Below are 22,353 nucleotides of genomic sequence, written 5' to 3' on the forward strand. Positions count from 1 at the left end.
TTGTGATCAAATCGGGTTCGGTTTGGAATAAACCGGTGAAATAAAGAAAATTAACAGGTTGCATGTACAGTCAAGTAAACAAACCCGCTCTGCGGACGCAAATGCTGCCACGTCTTTAATTTCCGTTTCTGTGTAAACAAGAAAACCTAAAAAAACAGAAGCAAGCAGATTCTCGCATCAACGAAGAAGAAGAAGACGAGTAAATTGATTTCATAGACGACGGAGAAATGCGAGTGATGAGATCATTGCGCGGTAATTCCGGTGCAGGATTGATTTCCCGGCCGGCGAGGTTAAGTTCTCTTCGGAGCGTTTTTACCGGTTGCCGTGCTGTGATGTTACCCCGCTTTGGCGGTCCGGAGGTTTTTGAGCTCCGGGAGAATGTTCCGGTGCCGAATCTGAATCCAAATGAGGTTCTTGTCCGAGCGAAAGCTGTTTCCGTCAATCCTCTTGATTGCAGAGTGAGTGTTATCTGCTTGATCCGTTTTGATTTCATTTGATTAGTGGCATTAGATATTATCGGAGATTGCCTTATTCGGGGATTATGATCGGTTAGCTTGGATCTCTTGCATATGTTCTAGGACTTTATAATCGTATGAAAACTCTTGTCTTCAATACTGACAATAAGAGTAGTGAGATTGATATTTATAATATGATGAGAAATGCTATTGATTTCAGATACGAGCTGGATATGGACGTTCTGTATTCCAACCGCATCTACCTATTATAGTTGGACGCGATATCAGTGGTGAAGTTGCGGCAATTGGGACTTCAGTAAAGTCACTTAAAGTTGGACAAGAAGTTTTTGGTGCGTTGCATCCTACGGCGTTGAGAGGTACTTATACTGACTATGGAATTCTTTCGGAAGACGAACTCACGGAAAAGCCATCATCTGTTTCACATGTGGTAAGTAGGAAGATCTAGATACCCGTGAATCTCTCTATCTTCGGTTTCTGTTTTTCGATCATTGAATGTCTTTACTGGGTAGTTATTTGATTGTTTTACTGGTTAAGTGTTTTCAGTTATTCTTTTGTCTGTCTCTTGTAGGAGGCAAGTGCCATTCCTTTTGCAGCTTTGACTGCTTGCCGTGCTTTGAAGAGTAATGCTCGGATAACTGAAGGGTATGATTTTGAGAAACTGTTATTGTCTGCATGTGGCAAGAAGTTGATGCTAATTCACCTTTCAACATTCACACAAATGCTTCTCGTGTTATTTGTCTATTACTGTGGTCTCAACAGTGTGTTCTTAAAACCTTTTTATTTGCAGACAAAGGCTCTTAGTCTTTGGAGGAGGAGGAGCAGTAGGTTTTTCTGCAATCCAGCTTGCGGTAGCATCTGGGTGCCATGTTACGGCCTCTTGTGTGGGTCAGACTAAAGACAGAATACTTGCAGCTGGTGCCGAGCAAGCTGTTGACTACACAACCGAGGTAGTGAACACCAGCTGTTTATTTATCTGCTCATCCAAAGTAGAGCCATGCTGATCTTGTTCTGACTCCTTAACCTGGATCTGTTTCATGTACAGGACATTGAGTTGGCGGTAAAAGGAAAATTTGATGCTGTGTTGGACACTATTGGTGGGCCTGAAACAGAGAGAATAGGCATTAACTTCTTAAGGAAGGGTGGAAACTATATGACTCTCCAGGTATAACATTTCTTGTGTTTCTGCTGTAGTGACCTTGGTTGCTTAGGTCTTGGATTTTGTTTTAACAAAAGTGATTTTTTTTTTCCTCTTTTGCATTTATCTATTAAAGGGTGAGGCTGCATCGTTGACTGATAAATACGGTTTTGTGGTTGGGCTTCCCCTTGCAACATCACTCTTGATGAAGAAAAAGATACAATATCAGTATTCTCATGGAATAGGTATATGATATATCCTGCATTACTCTCTCTTCGATTTTGAAGTAACTATTTTGAGTGGGATAGAAAATGTTGATGTGATAAAATCTGACTGTGATGAACTTATAATAAAACAGACTATTGGTGGACGTATATGAGGGCTGATCCTGAAGGTCTAGCCGAGATTCAGCGGTTAGTTGGAGCCGGAAAGCTAAAGATACCTGTCGAAAAAACTTTTTCAATAACCGATGTTGTTGCAGCTCATGAAGCCAAGGAGAAGAAGCAGATTCCGGGTAAGGTGGTTCTAGAGTTCTGAACTACATATACATAGTAGCAATAATAACACCTGCATAGTTCTCTAGCAGTTGTTCTTTCTAGAATTTACACGCAGAGAAACAAATGTTTCGCGTCTGGAGTTTTCTGTAAATGAGATCTATCAGGCTTAGATTCAGATCAAGAACTTGAAGTTTCTGTATAGACTTTCCAAAAGGTTCGGTTTTATTTGGATTTTGTCTGTTTTGCAAGTACTAAGCCTAGTAATGGAAATGGTTTAGACATACATTTTTGTTGTTGTTGTCATGACTCATGAGTCATATATTGCTTGGAATCTTATGAGTGCTAAGATTGATCTATTCGTCAACGACATACAAATTTAAGTACTCACAATAAACACAAATATCGCATTTTTTATACTCTTTTGGATTAAAATTGAAACTATTACTCGCTATAGTTTGTAATTGTATAGTTAAACCCCAGATCTAACGTGAGAAAACTATAAAGCATGAGAGAACGTAGATGTAACCTCAATTAATTAAGACATACTTATTATTGCTAAATGTTTGACGCCAAACAAAAGTTGATCACATGGTCGAACAAATCCCACAAAATCAAAATCAACCTCATGGAAATAGCATTCTCTGTTTCTTGCAAGTAATAATTAATGAATTAATTAAAAAAAGGTCTGGAAGTGTCATTAAAAGCATAACATGTAGTTTAATTAAGTTATTAAATGTATGTTTTGTCTGGTTCTCGTCCTTCAATGGTCTAGTCAAACTCATCTCTCCTCTGCCAGATAAGCAAACAACTAAATCCTTTTTACGCGCCACTCTGCGCCAGTCATTCACAGCCTTCTCGCCTAGTAACTGTAGCAACCTCAGTGGGACAAGAACCTTCTCTTTCTTTCCAAGTCTCCAAAACCTTTTTTCTAGTAAATGTTAGTGCCAAGTCTTCGAAATCGAGACCTTCTTAGGTTCTTTAATTTCTTCTAAATATCTAGCAAGATCATACTATATCTAGATACTTATTATTTTTGGTTTTGGGGGACCAATGAGCACATGTTTATATACTCAATCATATTAATTGTCAGTAAATTCACGTAGACACCTTCCATCTCTGTATTCAATTTGGCATTTATTATGGATAATTGTTTTTGTATACAACAAATGTTCTTTTTTTTTTTTGATAACTCAGGTGATCCTAAAGGCTTCCTAGGCCCAAAGACTAATCTTGGGGCCCGGGGAAACCATGTTAAAATTCGAACTCCGGTGGCCAATGCTACTCGAACCCAGATGGCGGAGACTTTTCTCTCCTTTACCACTGGACCAAGGCGACTTGGTTATACAACATATGTTCTTGCTGTTGAAAACGGGATTGTTACATCTTATACCAGTCAGTAACAAATATTTGAACATAAGCCATTTAGGATTAGTTTTGTATGATATGATTTCTTCATACCTTACAAAATCTATTAATTTTTCATAAAGTTGTCTTTGTAACAAACAAAATTGAAATAGCAGAAGAAAAGTATGCACTTAGTATTTACTATCTATAGTTTTTCTAGCATCAAAAGAAAACTCGAGTCTAGTTGAAAAACGAAAAGAAAGTAGAGGAGTTAATAAAAGCATGTTATTATGACCTGGTTAATGCAATATTATTGAGGGCGTGGTCCTTTTAAGTCTTTTAATGGTCTGGTCAAACTCCTTTCCACGACTGCCACATCACACAACCCATCTTCTTCCATTTTCTGTTTATTATGACCGTTGCGTCGCGGTTCAGTGAGAAAGCTCACGCGCGTGATTTTACCCACAATCGTACGCAAATGGATAATGCGTACTTCTTAATGTCATGAGCTATTGGATTAGAGATGTTTATTATTTTTATGTTCCTGCATCTTTTTATACGCAAATGGATAATGCTGAAATCCAAATTTAAAATCTAGTGAAAACATATTTTATCTAGATGAATTCACATATCTTCAAAGAGTCAAAGTATAATTTCGAAAACCTCTTAAAAACAAAATGGTTGTTTTGTATCTATTTGATTAAATGAAAGAAGCGTTTTTTTAGATTAGTATGGAAACATATTTCTTTCAGTTCATCTATCTGTTTATTTTAATTTCATGGCTTCTTAATTGAATTATTTAAGAGTATAATAGAAATAATGTCTCTAATGATTTGGCCACACTCACATTCGGAACAACATACATGATAAAGAAGCGAATGGGTCCGACTCCTTAAGTGCTACAAAAAGCGACACGACGTCCCTCAGTTTCATGCATCCATCCACAAGAAAATGTAAAGTGACAATTTCACGAGAAGAAAACTCTAAAGTCTAAACTAATAAAATTGAATACTAAAAAAAATGTTAATAACTAAAATAAGAAAAAACAACGGCCATGTTGAATCATTACCCTATCTCTCGGTACTCCGATCACGTGCCAACTTTGGGTTCTCTATAATGCTTTTATTATTCTTATATAATAAAGTTTTTTTTTGTTCTTTAATTTTTTTATCAATTCTTTCTCTGTGTTATTTGTCTTCGACCGTATTTAGTCCAAACCATGTGACGATTTCCGGTCTCTTTATGAAAATCGAAAAAGAAAAAAGCTATGGCCCCCTTAATTAGATATTTTTAAAAAAATTGAATAAGAAAAATTGTTCTATGTGGTTTGGCTATACTGAGAATTATGAGTAAATCTCATCCATTTATCTAAAATGATATAACTTCGAACTAACCACAACAAGAAGGATTTTAGAGTAATAAGTCTGAACACAGTCTTACTAATTCATTAGTTAGTTTGTCACGACATGTATATGATAACAAAAGGATAGGTTACATTTGGCTTCAAATTGTGGTTGTGGCTTACTGTTTTTAATATTCACAATTTTTCAATATTGTCTAAAAGCATCCACTTGTCATAAATTACCATCCAATATCCTTCCAATCTCTACATGCATATATGTCCAATAAAATCTAGCTAGTGTACGAGAAAAATATCCAAAAGTTTTGAATTACACAAAAAGTATTATCTTTCCAAAGGAAAATAAAAGTTTGTATTGTATTTATTTCTACCAAGAAAAAGTTATAAAAAAAAAGAAGAGACTACTACGAAAACAATACATGCAAAATACACAAGAGACATGCGTGTCTGAGTGTTTGTGTTTTTGGGAAAGCCAATAATACCTTTTTCCTTTAGTGTGCACATGTGTGTATCCATCCTTCCACAGAAGCGTACGAACCCTTTTTTATAACTCATTTCACTCTCATGGGCCACAAAAAACTTTCACCATCTCATAAACTACTAATTCACCATTCCTCCAAATCATTCACACAACTAAGCCATTACCTCAAAAACATAACAAACTAACTCGTGATTAGTCAAAGATGATTACATAGATTTAGGAAGAAGGAATCTCTCTTACCCTAATCAGATCCAGGGGTATTTTAGTAAATTATCATAGGGACCCCCCTAAGTCTCTCTCGATTCCGTTACACTCTCAATATCTCTCTCCAATGGCGATGGTTACTACTACACTCTTCTTCTTCTTCTTCTCACTGTAAAAAAAGAAGAAGCAAAAAAAATGGCGGAAACTGAGAGACCCCACCGTTCTTCAAGTATTAACAGTAGTAGCAACAATGGTTCTTCTACCGATCTATTCATTTGTTTCACATCTCGTTTCTCTTCTTCTTCCTCTATGCGTCTCTCTTCCAAATCCATCCATAGTCCAGCTCGTGCCGCTTGTCTCACTACTTCTCTAAGCCGTCGTCTCCGTACTAGCGGTAGCTTGAAGAACGCTTCAGCTGGAGTTTTGAACTCTCCGATGTTTGGTGCTAACGGAGGACGGAAGAGATCTGGATCTGGTTACGAGAATAGTAGCAACAACAACAATAACATAGAGCCGTCGTCTCCGAAGGTGACGTGTATTGGTCAAGTTAGAGTGAAGACTAGGAAGCATGTGAAGAAGAAGATGAGAGCTAGATCTAGGAGGAAAGGAGGTGACTCGAGTTTTAGGAGATCCGTTGATCAAAACGACGGTGGTGGTGGTGGAGGTGGATGTCGTTTTGATGCGAGTGAGAATCGTTGGGTGCATCTTCCGGTGACTATCTGTGAGTCGTTGAGATCGTTTGGGTCTGAGCTCAACTGCTTCTTCCCGTGTAGATCTTCGTGTACGGAGAATATTCATGGAGATGGGAGGCGAGTTGAGAGTAACAACGACGGTTGCGGCGGCGGAGGAGGAGGAAGTTCGTGTGGTGCGGTGTTTACGAGGTGGTTTGTGGCGGTGGAGGAGACGTCCGGAGGGAAGAGAAGAGAGATTGAGCTTGTAGTTGGTGGAGAAGACGAAGTGGAGGAGGATAGGCGGAGGAGTCGTCGGAGACATGTTTTCGAGGGGCTTGATTTGAGTGAGATTGAGATGAAGACGGAGAAGAAAGAGAGAGGAGGAGAAGAAGTTGGACGGATGAGTATTTGTTCTCCGCCGAAGAATGCTTTGTTGTTGATGCGGTGTAGATCTGATCCGGTTAAGGTGGCGGCGTTAGCTAACCGGGTTCGTGAAAGACAGTTGTCGTTAAACGACGGCGTATACGGTGGAGGAACAGAGGAGGAAGATGATGAGAGACGAAGAAGGTTTGAGCTGGAAATTGAAGATAGGAAACGGATCGACTTGTGTGAGAAATGGATCTCCGGCGAAACTAATGTGGAGACAGAAGAAGTTTCAGTTACAGTTGCAGAAGCAGAAGTAGAAGTTCCTTTGCCTTCAAATCCAGCTACAGAGGAAGAAGAAAGAGTCAAAGCTGTGGAAGATTCGATTGTTGAAGAAGAACAAGAAGACGAAGCTTCGAAAATTCTGGATTCGTTTGAGGAAGAAATTGAAGCTACGATCATGAAAAACATTGAAGACGAAATCAGAAACGCTATAGAAGAAGATGAGAAACTGGCTGAGATGGAAGACTTAGCGGCGGTGGCGGTGGCTGAGACGGAGGAGGACGAAGAAAGCAAAGAGGTTACTGTTGCTGCCTGTATAACTCAAAATGAGGAAAGATCCGAACAAGGAAACCGAGAACCCGACCCGAGTCCGGAAGTGGTGATGAGAAGAAGTCTACAAGAGGAAACAACGGAGAAAGAGAAGGCGACGCCGTATAAGGTGTTACCGGATTGTTTGCTGCTAATGATGTGTGAACCAAAGCTCTCAATGGAAGTCTCTAAGGAGACTTGGGTCTGCAGTACAGATTTCGTCAGATGTTTACCAGGAAGACCTCCGGCGAAGAAGATACCTCCAGAAGCTACCGGAGATAATCATCATCATCATCATCAACCCAAGAAGCGGATCGTCACGGCCGTTGATTCCAACGCATCATCTCGCCGGCGGTCAATCGATAAACCACCCTTACACCTTCAGCCGCCACGGTCATCGTGTTCATACCCAGCAGCTCCACCAATAATAATGGCAGCTGCGGCGGTTGGGGAGCAGAAGGTAGCCGGAGCTAATAAGGCCTATGAGCCACCAGTGCTGCCACGTTGCAAATCGGAGCCGAGAAAGTCAGCGTCGAAGCTAGCGCCGGAAGCTTGTTTCTGGAAAAATAGGAAGCTCGAGCCACATCCTCCGGCTAGCGTCGGAGTCGGCGGCGCCGGGGTAGGGTTCTAGAAGAAAGGGGACGTGAGTGGGAATAAAGAAAACTATTTGGGTGTAATAGTAATTTCAGTATACTATTTGTCCTTGTTTGTAAATTTGTTTTGTTAGTCATAATTCATTTTCTTTCACTGTGCCAATGTTTTTTCATGAAAATCTGTATGGGCCCGTTTTTTTTGTCCGTTAGTCTAATGTCTCACTCTCTGGTCGATGAAGTCCCATCGAAAGTAACAACAACTAACGCTTCCCAACAAACGGATAGATAGGTGTACAATAAATTGAAAAAGAAGGAAACAATTTTATACATAGTTGGCTACATGAATATGATATTATTAATACATGTTTCATAGTACAAATACAAAGACCGGACTAATCAATCACCTCAACTTTGATCCTCATTGCTTTTATTTACTTCACTGTTGTCACCTGATGAGTCTTCAGGTTGTGTTGTGGCCTTCATGTCTTCATCAGAATCTTCATTGAAGGCTAATTGACCAGCGTAAAGGAGAAGTCCAAACGCGTTGAGACCAAAAACAAATGTTGCTAGATAGCATATACCGTTGATGATAGTCCTGCGGATCAAGACGTAGAGTTTGGTCTTAAGAAGTTGCCAGAATAGCTTGAGATGAGTATAGAGAAAGTGTTAAAGCTTGAATGTACCTTACGGTGACTGTGATTTGCCTAACCTGCAATAGATAGAAGACACAGATGAAGCTTTTAGAGAAGCTTAAGGTTTTGACAATAATGAATGTATAGCTAGCTAGTTGTACATAGAATTCAGAAAGCACGGTTTGGTGAAACTCTTATTGTATGTACACAGGCAGTGATCAAAAGGATAAGTGAAAGAAGGAACGAAATGAGAATCTTTAGAGAGATTAATGTTTCGATAAGAATAGGTTCTTCGCATAAAGAACTTAAGCTAGTTGCACAATGAATTCAGAACTCATGGACAAGAATGGGTCCTTTGCATAATGAAAACAGATGTCTCTTAATCATGGGCATTTACAGTTATTAAGGCCATGTTGATACTTGGAACACAAGGTACTGATATACTTTGCCAAAGCAAAGTAACACAGAAACAGCAACTTCGACACAAGCAATGAAATGATCAAAAGGGTACAAAAAGAGAGAGAGAAGAAACGAACCGAGAAGTTATCAGAGATAGTCTGGCGATTGAGTCCTGATTCAACTGTAACAGTGAATTTGTAAAGAATGAGAGCAATAACTCCTGCAGCTATCGCACCAAGAAACGCCTGAGCCGCCGATGGAGTTGAATTACCACCTTCTATCGGAGTTGAACCCAACGCTTTCAGATTATCCATTGCCTCTTCTTTCAACGATTTCTTTGCTCCAGTAGATCTGAATCTCTACAATTTCCACACCAAATCACTCAATAATCCTTCCCAAATTTCAAACACAATTCAAGTGGAAACTTGATCAAATCCATTGTCTAATTCGTCGATTTTAGACCAAATTCGGTGTTTCTTTGTTCCTTAAGAATGTCTAGGGTTTAAGTAACGAGATAGTGAGAGATTACCAGCTCTTTGGCGCGTTTAGCGCGCCGTCGAACCGAACGGATGAGGAAGACAGTGATGGCACCGGTTAGAAGCACGCTAGTAGCTAACTGGAGAGGAGTAGGGTCATCGGAAGTGGCGAAAATGGAGTTGGTAGACGAAAACGGAGACGTGGACGACGGAGGAAGCTCAATTGGACCATCTTCTTCCACCTCCGCCACATCGGCGATTTCTTTTACGACGGATACCCGGATTCTATCGGGTCGGATCCTAGTAAAGGAAGAGAGCGAATGGATTGGAGAGATAAGACGCGTCGGACGGAGACGGTGAGGGAGAGTGAAGCGACATTGGTGGCTCTGCAACACTAACATTTTCTTAGCCGTCGAAAGATTTTTATCTCACCATTAATGTCTTCTTCAAATATCCTCAGTCTAAGCCTCTAAATCGTTTAGAAGGTTTCTCTCGGTAGATACTCTTGGTGAATCAGAAGGTCCCAAACTAAACTACTAATACCAAATTTTGTATAGTTTCACTTGCTTGCTTAATCCATTTCTCGTGCACTCTTCTTCATGTAGAATATTATTTCAATTTGATTGCGCCGTCAAATCACAAAACCCATTGTTATGTTTTTGTTTTCTCCTTATTGTAGGAGAAATGATTGATGAATATTTTTTGAACAAAAGGGGAACGAAAGAATATGAAATGAGTGTTGTTTATATGTAGAAGTAGAAGCAATTTGTTTGTTAATGAAAGCGAATGATATCAGCATTCTTGTCGAACATTACTTGCGACAGTTCGAGCCCAGAACTTTATTTGAGCTTTCATGTCTTTTCTCGAATCCTTTGGAACCCATACCGGAATCGGCTGTCCCACGACCGCTGTAGACCGTGTTTTCGCGGTGGCGCGTGGGACACTCCTCTGTTCCTCTTCTTGCTTCTTCTCTAATTCAATGTCCAAATCCTTTAACATTTGAATATCTTTCGTCTCGATGCTGCTTAACGTTTTACGCAGCGTTTTGCGATTTGGGCTTCTTTGTGATTTGACGACTAATTCTTGAATAGCCTCTTCTGATCTCGAGTTTCTCGGTGGTCTATGCCTTGGAATGCTTGAAATCTACACAAATTTCAAAAACTTTCTTTTCAAATTCAGCGTCTCAATAACAGCAATGATTCAGTCAAATCATCTAAGAATTAGAAAATACTAATGTAAACAAGGATATTACCTTTGGAGTGTTGTGTTTCGTTGGAGTAAGTCCAGAAGAAGAAGAAGAGCTAGCGATGGCTTCACGGATCAAGAATCCCATTCTTGAATCATCAATCTCTTGATCTTGAAACTCATTTACATCGCCTTCTCTTCCTATGTAACTCGGCAATGTCTGAGTTCTCTGCAACCCCCCTCCCATCGAGCTATTATTGTTACTACAACTACTAGTACTACTTGTTTTGTTCTTCCTCGAACCTTCTTTAATTCCCTTTTCTCGAACCACAGGTTCCTTCTTTTGCAAGTAAGTTCTTCGTTCTTGAACCCTAACCTTCTCAGAGAACTGCCTTCTCATCATCTTATTTATCTTCTCAGGCTCGCCTCCACCTTCTTTTTTCTCTATACACGGCGGTGGAACAGAGCCTCCCCCAGTGGAAGCTTCTAGAAGCTTAGTCTCCGAATCCGAATCTCCAATTTTCGGGATTTCGGGTTTCGGACAAGTGGATGAAGAAGAAGAAGAAGATGAGGGAGAAAAAGGGTAAGGATCTGAGTGACAGTACCTCAAGATCCTTGATCTTCTATCAAGTAAATTATCAAAGAACCAGAAATCTTCGAGAAGATCATCAATGGCTTCGAATTGCTCCAATTCTTGATGATCATTCCAAGTAGAATCCATTTTTTAATTCAGACAAGAGATAACAAAAAGAGATAAGTTTGTGTTCTTGTTTCTTCTTCTTCTTCTTTTGTTCGGTTTGTATTTGAAGCATAGATTCTGGAGACTTATTTAGGAGGTGCCCATGTGGGCAACCATCACTTGTTTTTTTTTTTAATTATTTTTTATGTTTATATGTGGAGTCAATGTTTTTGTTTTGGTCCATAAATAAAAGAAGAAAATTTGAGTGAAAACAAAAAAGGTGTTGTGAAACTTATTGTTGTCTCATTCCATTCCATGAATAATGATACATATATATAGGCATATAAACCTAGGGTTTTAGAGTACATAATGAATAACCCTGATGGGCTTATTGGGCCCGGTTATAAGTCCAATATGATGTATTATAACACTCCCCCTTGGACGGAGTAACCGGACCTGATAGTCAATCGGGATCTCGATAATACGCTGGGGAATGTTGCCTCATTAAAACCTTACCAGGAAAACCCAGTGGGAAAAACCATGGTGAAGGAAAAAGAGTACAACACGCATTACTCCCCCTGATTAGAGCATCACCGTAGATCTCTAAGTCTACGCATTCCTATTTGTTGGATGAGCTTCCGGAGTGTTGAAGCGGGCAATGATTTGGTGAAAAGGTCGGCGGAGTTATCGCATGATCGGACCTGTTGAACGCTGATCGTACCATCCTTCTGCCAATCCGAGGTTGAGAAGAATTTCGGTAGGATGTGCTTCGTCCGATCTCCTTTGATATAACCTTCCTTGAGTTGAGCAATGCAAGCCGCGTTGTCTTCAAACATGAAATATCGCCTGGGACCGGTCTTTATCAGAGGCTTTGTTATCCGCTTGGATACACGCACCCAGTCCCTTTGAGTTGAGGAAAATCCTGGTGTCCATGGCCCATTCGAGATAGTTTTCACCGGAGACCTTGAGGGCCTCGAACATGAAATTGATTTCATAATAGTTATATGAATGTAATAAAATTTTCGATTTTTGTTGTTTTTTTTTTTTTTTGGAAAACTTTCTATTTGAGGAAACTTTATATTTGAGGAAAGTTTCTAATTTGGGAAACTTTCTAAATGAGGAAAGTTTCTATTCGGGAAACTTTCTATTTTAAGGAAAGTTTTCATTCCAGGTCATTTGCTATTTGAGGAAAGTTTCTAATTTAGGAAACTTTCTAAATGAGGAAAGTTTCTATTTGAGGAAACCTTCTAAATGAGGAAAGTTTCTATTTGAGGAAACTTTATATTTGAGAAAAGTTTCTAATTTGGAAAACTTTTTAAATGAGGAAAGTTTCTATTTCGGGAAACTTTCTATTTTTAGGAAAGTTTTCATTCCGGGTCATTTGCTATTTGAGGAAAGTTTCTATTTTAGGAAACCTTCTAAATGAGGAAAGTTTCTATTTGAGGGAAACTTTCTAAATGAGGAAAGTTTCTATTTGAGGGAAACTTTCTAAATGAGGAAAGTTTCTATTTGAGGAAAACTTTCTAAATGAGGAAAGTTTCTATTTGAGGAAACCTTCTAAATGAGGAAAGTTTCTAATTTGGGAAACTTTCTAAATGAGGAAAGTTTTCATTCCGGGTCATTTGCTATTTTAGGAAGGTTTCTATTTTAGGAAACTTTCTTGGGAATCGTAAATTTTAAGGATACGGAACATAAGTTCGGTTTAATGGTTTAAAGTTGGACCGGAATATTAGATTCCGGTTTGGGCCGAATTGATTTCCGGTTTAGAATAACCAGTTTGAACCGGTTTACCCAGATTGAGATCCGGTTATTATTTTGGAACCGGTTTGATAATCGGTTTAACCGATGAACCGAATTGATATTCGGGTTTAGGAGTTAACCGAGAATGATTTCCGGTTTAGGGGATACACGAAAATTGCGGTTTTGGATTTGATTTGATTTAGGTTTTAAGATTTCGGCCATGGCTTAGTGTTTTCGATTTTGAGTGTTAGGTTTAAGCAATACAAGGTTTTTGATCTTTAAGCTTTTAAGGTTTTGTTTTTACCTTTCACCAATTGGGGTTGAACGAATTGAACCGGGAGCTTAAGACCTCGGTAACTCACGCTGTCGATGAACAGTACCGATGAACATTGTCGATGAACAGTATCGATGAACAGTGTCGATGAACAGTGTCGGCGTGAACAGTATCGGTGAACAGTGTCGATGAACAGTATCGGCGAACAGTGTCGATGAACAGTATCGGCGAACAGTGTCGATGAACAGTGTCAGCGTGAACAGTGTCGGCGTGAACAATGTTTTGCGATTTTTAGGGTTAGGGTTGTTAAGAGCAAACTCGTGCTGATAACGTGTTGTGAAACTTATTGTTGTCTCATTCCATTCCATGAATAATGATACATATATATAGGCATATAAACCTAGGGTTTTAGAGTACATAATGAATAACTCTGATGGGCTTATTGGGCCCGGTTATAAGTCCAATATGATGTATTATAACAAAAAGAAATAAATTGAGACTTATTCCGAATTTGTAAAATCCTTTCATTTTCAATTGATCTGAATTTTGAAGTCAATACAGTATAGTATATATTAACTTCTAGGGAAAAATATTGACTCCACTTATTTTTAAATTTCAGGGATAAGAAATCATATTTTTGTGTAATTAGGACATTGCATAAACTTTAGTTGGAAAATTTGATAAACCAAAGGTAGTTTTGGAAAAGAAAAACCAATAATTAAGTGTTTTAAGTGGATAATTAAAATAAAATGATGGAGTATAACAAATCAAAAGGATTTCTGGCAACAACTAAGAAAAATAAGGTTTTCCAACAAAAGTTATGATTGCTAAGAAACGGCATAATAAGCCCTGTCATGACAGTCAACATGCCATGTGATTCTTAAACTAATACGTAACAATTCGGTTCATATCATATAAAATAATACAGTTTTGTCATAGTAATATTATTTCTTATCCATCGCCTCCTACTCGACAGCTAAGATTTATAGTAACCTAATAAATACAAAGATATTGGTAATATTAAAATACATGTGAATGTAAAAGCATTAAATCTCGAGCTCTGAACCTACATTGTCTACATTGTTCTCCAATTATATATAGTATGACATTGCATATTCTATGATAACATTATTTATGTGCATTAGCCGTAAATCTTTATTAGGTTACATGTGGCTAAGGCTAATCGCGTACCTGAAGATTTGTTGACGATGCTGAGAAAAGAAAGCTAATCACATCACAATCAATCTCAAGAGAAAGATATTAATACGCAGCTTGAAAAAACAGGAACTTGAGCCAAGAAACTGCTGATTTTTTTTATATCTGAGCTAAACATTTCACCAGTCTTGTAACAGAAAATCAATGGCAGAGACACCAATTGATTTGAGTAACAAAAGATAACAGATGAATCAAATCAAAAAGGCTTCATCTCAGTTGCAATCAACTCTATGAGAGAACCAAGGCAGAATCTATCATATTTACAATGCAAAGAGCGGTCATCTTCAGTACTTACCGGAACCAATATTCCATCTCTGAAAACGAATAATGGTTCAAGCCAAGTCTTATGGCTTGGATATGTATTTCCTTCATCTAAGCTCCCTTGCAATTCAGCAGAATGACTGCAACATTCCACAGAGGCAAGAAATTTACCGGATAAGCTTTTGCAAGAACATGCTTCCTTTTCTGGACATTCCTCATGATCTTCGACCTTCGCTTCCTGCATAGTACCATTGTTTTTCGCAGAGATGAACTTTCTAACAGCAGCAATAAGCTCCACTGATAATGAAGAAACCGCATCATGTATACCGTCTGTTGTGATGGAACTCCTACCAAGTCTCAATTCGCGAGTAACTAATTTATGCATTGAATCTTGGAGGATGGAGACACACTGGGAGCAGCAACGGTACAAACACACCAAACTAGGGTCATCCAGAGGATTGGTTCTTGCAGTTGTTTCAACTTGTTCAACTGGTTCAGGCATGTTGTTTGCAGATTCCAAGCCATGAACTCCGTCCCCGGCATTACCGTTATTTGAGTCAGCTGATTTGTGGGGATCTTTCAGGGAGATAGAATTGGGATCCTCAGATCCATTACGATTGTCTAGGGAATCAGCTTTTCCTTGCAAAGAAATTACTGTTCCTGTAGTTTCTACCTCGCATGATCCATGGGGAGTTTCATTCTGTTCATGGTCAGCTGCAGGAGAGTTAAGATCAAGGAGAACAGCCTGCCGAAAGGAACTCACTCCTGAATCCTCAATCACCATTTCAGTATTCGAAATAACATCAACATTCTCTTTGACCAAAGTTAAGCCATCCGTACTGTGGGTTGTAAGATGTCCAGTATCTTCAAGAAAAGGTTCATGATTTGTTCCACTATGACCATTTGCAATCTCTACAACTGGCTGATGAGTGTCGGTAAGATTACTAGATGCTATAGGGTCTGGACAATTCGTGTTTTGGGTATCTTCTTTCAGGTCTTCTTCTGACCCTTTTGATTGATCAGATGTTCCTTGCTCAGTTGGCTCATTCCTCACTGATGGATTGACTACAGAACAAGGCAATGGATTCGCCGACTCTGTTTGAGTGGTTGATTCAAAACTGTAAATAATGAAGTTGTGTTACATAAACATACATAAAAAAAAAAATTAAGTTATGTATGTGTATTAAAACGAACATACATAAATGATAAAACAAAATATTTTAAGGCGTACCTTCGCATCGCATATACCCAACTATTAACCAGATCTTCCAGATAAGCAACTTGAGACAAAATTCGAATATATCGACATCTGTCCTTTCCAGCGTTGATTTTAACATTGATCCGTCCAACTAAGAGCTCCAGAACTTTCCGTACCTCAAAGGAGACTTCCCTCAGTGATATATAGGTTCCTCTATATGCTGATAATCCAACTGCAGTAAGACCTCTGACAATGCCAGTTGAATCTTTGCCTTTAACATTGTTGGAATCGGAAGAAGTAATAGTCTGCTCTGAGGAATTACAAGGGCGAGTGATACACGAATTAAATGGCCATCCCCTCCAAGGACCAGAAACATCTGCACTTGGCCCTTCCTTAAGCTTTGATGTCACCCAACAAAGTTCAGCAAATTGAGGATACTGTAGTATTTGATAACCAAATGTGGAGACAGCTAATTGCAGGCTTGATTTTGCTTTCACATTTATGTTGATAGGTAATGGTGGAACTTTTAAAGAACCATCATCAAGAGGTTTTGATTTAACACCTGCTTCTTCCCCTGCGCCATGATCAGTATTATTCTGATAAGCTGCATCTCTGCAACCCTGGTCAGGATTCTCTCTTTTGTATTTCTTCTGTAAGCCACAGTGAGTATGGGTTCCCTGATGCACCAAATGAAGAAACACCTGGATTGCCCGCCTTGACAACTCAGTAGCAGACAGGTCAATGGCTATATCATGATCAGAACTTTCAACAACTTGTACATTGAATTGTGGAACAGCCTCAGACATAGTTGGCTGATACTCCTTTGATAGGTCGGTCTTAAAGAATTGTTGTATCTTAGGAGGCAGGAGTTTGTAGGGCATGCCAGAAGTAGCCTACCACCAAAAAATAAACAATTTTAGTCTCAAGTGTTGACAGTCTTCTCAGAGACTGCTAATCAACAAAAACGGAAATACAAGGATTTACATTACCCTTCACGATTTTTTTTTTTTTAAAAAGACAGCCCATTATCAACTAAACAAGGAAAATATATTGGAGAAAACAATATTAAGGAGGGTAAAAAGTTAAGCATACCAGAATCATCATCTTTGTGGAAACTCGCAATGATTCTACTTGCTCAAAAAATGTGTTCCAAGCATGTGAAACTCGAACAGCATTCTGTAATGCCTTTTCCTCTCCCATTTCTCGAAAAAGGGAATAACAATTCTCCTTTAAAGAAGCATCATCACACTCAATTCCCTTATTCAGTGGAGTTTCTGTCTCTACTGCCCACAAGTCAATTCTTGGCATGAATACAACACATGATTTCCTGCTTGCACATTTAACTACAAGCAGACCAGATATTCCAGTTAGGCAAGTTCACTGGAAATGGGGTAGAAACCAAGCAAATAAAATGTAACATAAGATGAAAGACTTAAATATCGCCATTACGGAAGTAAAATTATGGAAAGTTTAATAACGAAGTACGTACTTAATAAGTGAGTTACGCCTAGCACCAGATCCCCATTTCCTTCTTGTGAAATTGTTGCGGTGTCTATCTTCTGCATCTCTGCATTTCCAATAAAACAATGCAAGATACAAGAAACAAGATGTCGTTGACCAGATTTAGGACCTCCAGCAATAAGCAGTTGGAACCCTGACTTGCTCGTTGTTTCTACAGAAGCATTCCCCAAAAGCCCAGGACGTCGGCAGACTCTATGTACCATGAATTGTGCAGAACCCAAACTACAGTCGCCAGTACCAGGAATGCTTGCAACAGATCTAACCAAGTCAGATCCTCCATCCAGTATCCCAGTATAAGAAAGTCTTTGTACTATATCCTTTACAACATCTACTTCATGGAGAAGGGTAGCAACATGAGACCACCAACAACCCTCAGTTATCTTCTTGTCGCTCAAAGCAGAACGGATCACATTTTGGACATCAACCGCAGCTTTGGAAAGAAGAGGAGGTAGCAAAATACGTTCTTCAAGATGAAGGGCAACAAGTAAAGAACACAATGCCGGCAATAAAGAAGGCACCAAGTAAGTAGGAAGGGGAGAAGAAAATATATCGCTAGCTGCTATTCCTGCTCCTCTACGTGAACATGGGGGTGGGGAGCGGGATAAAGCTTCCAACCAATCTCTTTCTTCAACTGAGAAGGATGGAAGAGCAGCACGATTACTACTAGACACTCCCAACTCTGCAGCGGCCAAAGATTCTTGTAAAGGGAAACTCCTATTTAAGGCAATCATGGCAGCTTGTGTGCAGAGAGCTTGTATATCTGCACCAGCAAAACCGGCAGTTTCTTTAGCAACCCACTTGAGCAAGTATCCAGACACCGGCTTGGGCCACTTCCTAGTATGGAGTGAGATGATTGCAGCCCTATCGTCGACTGATGGTAGTGGAAAATAGATCTCCCTATCAAACCTCCCAGGCCTCCTTAATGCTGGGTCAATAGCATCAGGGTAGTTTGTTGCACCTATGACCACCACTGAGCCACGAGACTTTAAGCCATCTAGTAAAGCCAGCAATGTGGATACAACGGAGCTATGAGTTTGATCTTGCTGCCTTGACCGCTTGGGAGCGAGACCATCTATTTCATCAAAAAATATGATGGATGGTTGGCATTTTTCAGCGACCTGAAACAAGAGCCTCAACTGGCGCTCAGCATCACCAACGTATTTTCCCAGACAGTCTGCCCCTTTGCGGGCAAAGTAGGCAATTCGTCTATTACCACGAGCAAGGGAACCGATCAGCGCTCGAACCACAAGAGTTTTTCCAGTTCCAGGATGTCCATGTAAGAGGATACCTCTTGGAGGTGTAAGTCCAAGGTTATCAAAGAATTCTGGATACAGTAAGGGTATAAGAACAACCTCTTTCATACATTGAGTAACACCTTCAAGCCCAGCAACAGAGTCCCATCCCTCAAATGCCTTTCCACTCTCAGAATCAGAACCTCCAATATACTCAGGAGCAACTCTTAATAGATCTCGATGCAGTCTCTTGCTTTCACGTTTTAAAAATTCTTCATCTTCACCACATTTCTCAAACCACTTTTCTTCCGCTTCCACATCCTTGCGCCAGGCATCATTTGAGTGCTTCTTCATCTCCAGTCGCATCCTCTTGGTTTTCATCTTCGTCAGTCTGACTTGACACTGGCGACCATGGGGTTGGAAATGATGTCTATGGTCTGTGCAAGCAATGAGAAATTTACGGTGATCAAAGATGCAACCATTAGCTCGTGCACAAGGCTGCAAAATACAGAACACCACAAAGAAGTAGTCAGAGCAAGATACAGGAACAGTTACAGCTGCGAGTTAATTAGCCTATATCTCAGGTGAGGAAGGGAAACCGGAAAAGGAGTAGTAATAGACCAAATGATAGGTTCTTGGACATCGATCAACTCGACAACCAATGGTTGCCCCAGGTCTTGCACAGCGAGTGCATTTTAATGACCTCCCTCTGAAAAGTGCCGCCCTTATATTCTTTAAGCATCCTACACCAGCAAAATAAACCTGCAGTACAAGAGTATTGAACATTGACGTTAACAGAAAACAGGGTTCAGTCAAATTAATGTAACAATAAGGGCATAGTTACAATAGATAAATAAATGTACAAAACCTTTGTATGCTTAGATCAAGGAATAGAGAAAACTAGAAAATCAAGAAAATTGACAAGCCTTTTTGTATATTCTGCTCTTTAACTGTTTTCTTAAATTTTCAAGAACAGTAATGACAAATACACCATGTCAGAGATATATCAATAATTACGAAACAAACTCACAGAACATCAAAAGATTAAGCGAGAGAAAAACACAGAATTTAGAAGAGAAATAAACACTAATACTGTGACAGAATTGAATACACATTGTCTGTAAATGAACCCATGGAACATATAATATTGAAGTGATAAACACATGTAAATGCACTTAAGCAATCAAAAGACGTGTTGTGTTAATCAGAACCACACAATACCTCGGGACTCCATACGGCACAGTTCTGATGAACCCAAGTTCCAGAAATTCCATAACGATCGTTTATAGGGCCCAATAGACGGCCTAGCCATCCAGGATCATCGCCAAAACCATCCAATATGTCATAGTTTTGCTCCTCTGAAGATGAAGACCCACTATGTGCCTCTACGTCACTGTCACCATTATCTTGCATCAACTTCTTCGGGCGTTTGCCATCAGTACCAACTCCACATAAACCACAGCGTCTGGTTTGTTTGAAGAGAGGTTTACCTAGTCTATCTGATGAAGTGGAAACTGAGTCAACTGCCTTCTTGCACGTTTCATTCTGAATAGGTAACTCGTCAAGCATTTCCACACTTTCACTCCCTCTATCAAGAAACTCACTATGTTCCTTGGTCTTATTATTGGATGGTGTTCTAGAAACACCTTGCTCTCCGATGTCATCATTCTGCTCCAAACTCTCATTAACCTCGATGCTAGCTTCACGAAGTAGTTCAGGATGTAAAGTATCTCCTTCTCTGTTCTTAACTTTAGCAGCAAAATTGCTATCATCTTCTAGTATACCAGTGCCATTTCCACTTCCGGAAACCCCTACACCCATGTCCTTATTCTCATCTTCTAGCACACCAGTGCCATTTCCACTTTCCGAAACCATTACACACATCTCCTTATTCTCATCTTCAACTCCCATCTCAATCTCATTTTCCAATTCTTCCATTTGATTCCGACTTTCATTTTGTACTGCTTCCATCCTAACATTAGTATCAGCTCTCATTTCCTCCACATTAGCTTCAGTCTCACTTCCTGTCTTCTCTGCACTACCTTGTGTCTCGCTTTCCCCCTCTTCATCACTATCATCAATCTCATTGTCAGTACTGTCTGTTCCAACCTCGCTCTCAGTCTCCGTTCCATCAACTTCAGCTTCATTCTCACTATCTAAAACAACGGATCTTTTGGTAGCCATCTTCTCCTCAACTTCCTCTCTATCTTCACTGTCAGCCTGCATTGATTCCTCTGACTCGCTAGCACTCTCATCTTCCGAATTACTGGTATCGGACTCTTTTTCCCCATCTTCCGAACATTCCGATTCTTTAACATCCACTGGCTTTTTTGTTTTAATCAGCCCCCCACCTAGAGGGGCTCTTCTTTCCTCTTCCCTGTCACTTTCCACTGCTTTGTCACTCAACTCACAGGCACGGTTTCTGAAAACGAGCTTTCTTTTCCCCTTGACCACACGTCTCTGTCTCCCACTCGCTTGGGAACCAACGTTCTTCCTCCTTGACCTCAACCTGGATTTCCAACCATCCAGGGTATCCTCATCCTCATCCTCATTTCGTTTCCCTTTCTTTATACTACTAGAACTCCTATCTACGTGTTTATTTAAACGCTGCCTTTTCTTCGGAGGCGGAGGAGAAGCGTCCAAGATGGACGGTATCTTCCTGACCCTAGAGCTCCGCCGAAGTTCAGAGTCAGCACAAGCTAACCCAGACCCACCATCTCTATCCAGCGACTCTCCATGGTTTTTTTTGTATTCCTCCTCGCATATTGCAGCAAGCTTCTTACTCTTCTTCCCAGAAGGAGAACCCGAATGATTCTTTTTCATGACGAATCAACAGGCATACAACACTTGTTCTCCAGGCTGATCCAAAATGAACATAAATAAAACCAACCGCTCACCGAACCTTACGCCTTATAAATTAAACCATGAAGCAGTCTCGCGACGGATATGCTTACGAATACGCATTAAAGCGACTATCCTTAGCGCCATGATCAGCCCAAATTTGCAGAAATGAATCCGAATGAACCCAAAAACCCAAACCCTAGATCCTAATTTCGACTAATTAACTTACGAATTCCAAAATTAGGATTATAGTGATATAATCGGAAGCTTCTTCCTCCGAGAAGTTCGTCTCTCCGATGATTACTCCTCCGCAATTTACCTCAGAGTCTTAGGGCTCCACGGTTGCGCAAGTCAAATAAATACTAGAAATTCAGGAAAAAAAATTATAAGTCCCATGAAAATTTTGAATATTTTCAAAAAATTAATGTTGTTTACTAATTTTTCTATCGTGTATTTTATTATAGCCACGCTCAATTGAAGCGAGTGAAGCTCAGCCGCATGATGTCAAAATCACAGACGACTAAACACAACCGTTGATCGTTCAAAAACCAATCAGATTCGAGTTGTGGCCATGAATGACCAAATGTTTGCAAGTTTTTAAATGGTTTTTGGATTTTGGTTTATAGATTGTGTATTAGAAAAAAATATAAAAATAAAAAATAGAAAAAAGAAAGTCAAATCACAGTTAAAAAGTAAAAAATTCACTGGACATTGATTTTTTTTTTTTTTTGAAAATTGATAAAAGCTATCAAAATCCAGATTCTTTATCTATTTTAGAAAATCTATTTTTTTTATAATTTTGATTAGTTATAAAGTAGATTTTTGTAAAAACTAAATCTAAAAACAATTTTGAAGCCCACACAGCTATGGTCTAGTGTTACTTGACAATTGGGGAAGTTTGGAAGAAACAAACTCATGTTCGATCAACGCTAAAAACAAAAAAACACATCTATGTGGGAATATTGCGTTTGGGTCAAATTAGTTT

The 22,353-nt window shown here is 39.4% G+C and overlaps 5 protein-coding genes across 5 annotated transcripts; 2 read left to right on the forward strand and 3 right to left on the reverse strand.

Moving 5' to 3' along the window:
• Positions 1-14: 14 nt before the first annotated feature.
• Positions 15-2,411, forward strand: LOC9318979 (reticulon-4-interacting protein 1, mitochondrial). The gene is made up of 7 exons (XM_021032418.1): positions 15-458; positions 676-903; positions 1,045-1,118; positions 1,264-1,423; positions 1,519-1,638; positions 1,748-1,856; positions 1,970-2,411. The coding sequence occupies exons 1-7, from the start codon at positions 228-230 to the stop codon at positions 2,146-2,148; spliced, it is 1,101 nt and encodes a 366-aa protein (XP_020888077.1). The 5' UTR covers positions 15-227; the 3' UTR covers positions 2,149-2,411.
• A 2,818-nt stretch (positions 2,412-5,229) lies between these two features.
• On the forward strand, positions 5,230-7,924 carry LOC9318980. Its single transcript, XM_002882868.2, has one exon. The coding sequence runs from the start codon at positions 5,693-5,695 to the stop codon at positions 7,751-7,753; it is 2,061 nt and encodes a 686-aa protein (XP_002882914.1). The 5' UTR covers positions 5,230-5,692; the 3' UTR covers positions 7,754-7,924.
• A 73-nt stretch (positions 7,925-7,997) lies between these two features.
• On the reverse strand, positions 7,998-9,657 carry LOC9318981. The gene is made up of 4 exons (XM_002885022.2): positions 9,276-9,657; positions 8,884-9,105; positions 8,399-8,424; positions 7,998-8,310 (listed from the first exon to the last, which is right to left on the reverse strand). Exons 1-4 carry the CDS (start codon positions 9,621-9,623, stop codon positions 8,121-8,123), a joined length of 786 nt encoding a protein of 261 aa, XP_002885068.1. The 5' UTR covers positions 9,624-9,657; the 3' UTR covers positions 7,998-8,120.
• Positions 9,658-9,858: 201 nt separating this feature from the next.
• Positions 9,859-11,263, reverse strand: LOC9321135. Its single transcript, XM_021030995.1, has 2 exons — positions 10,475-11,263; positions 9,859-10,365 (listed from the first exon to the last, which is right to left on the reverse strand). Exons 1-2 carry the CDS (start codon positions 11,126-11,128, stop codon positions 10,015-10,017), a joined length of 1,005 nt encoding a protein of 334 aa, XP_020886654.1. The 5' UTR covers positions 11,129-11,263; the 3' UTR covers positions 9,859-10,014.
• Positions 11,264-14,388: 3,125 nt separating this feature from the next.
• On the reverse strand, positions 14,389-21,759 carry LOC9321136. The gene is made up of 6 exons (XM_002885024.2): positions 19,749-21,759; positions 19,149-19,289; positions 17,264-19,025; positions 16,867-17,117; positions 15,808-16,667; positions 14,389-15,694 (listed from the first exon to the last, which is right to left on the reverse strand). The coding sequence occupies exons 1-6, from the start codon at positions 21,348-21,350 to the stop codon at positions 14,512-14,514; spliced, it is 5,799 nt and encodes a 1,932-aa protein (XP_002885070.1). The 5' UTR covers positions 21,351-21,759; the 3' UTR covers positions 14,389-14,511.
• Between the last annotated feature and the right edge of the window lie 594 nt (positions 21,760-22,353).

Source organism: Arabidopsis lyrata (assembly GCF_000004255.2).
Source record: "Arabidopsis lyrata subsp. lyrata unplaced genomic scaffold ARALYscaffold_3, whole genome shotgun sequence".
Lineage (NCBI taxonomy): Eukaryota > Viridiplantae > Streptophyta > Magnoliopsida > Brassicales > Brassicaceae > Arabidopsis > Arabidopsis lyrata.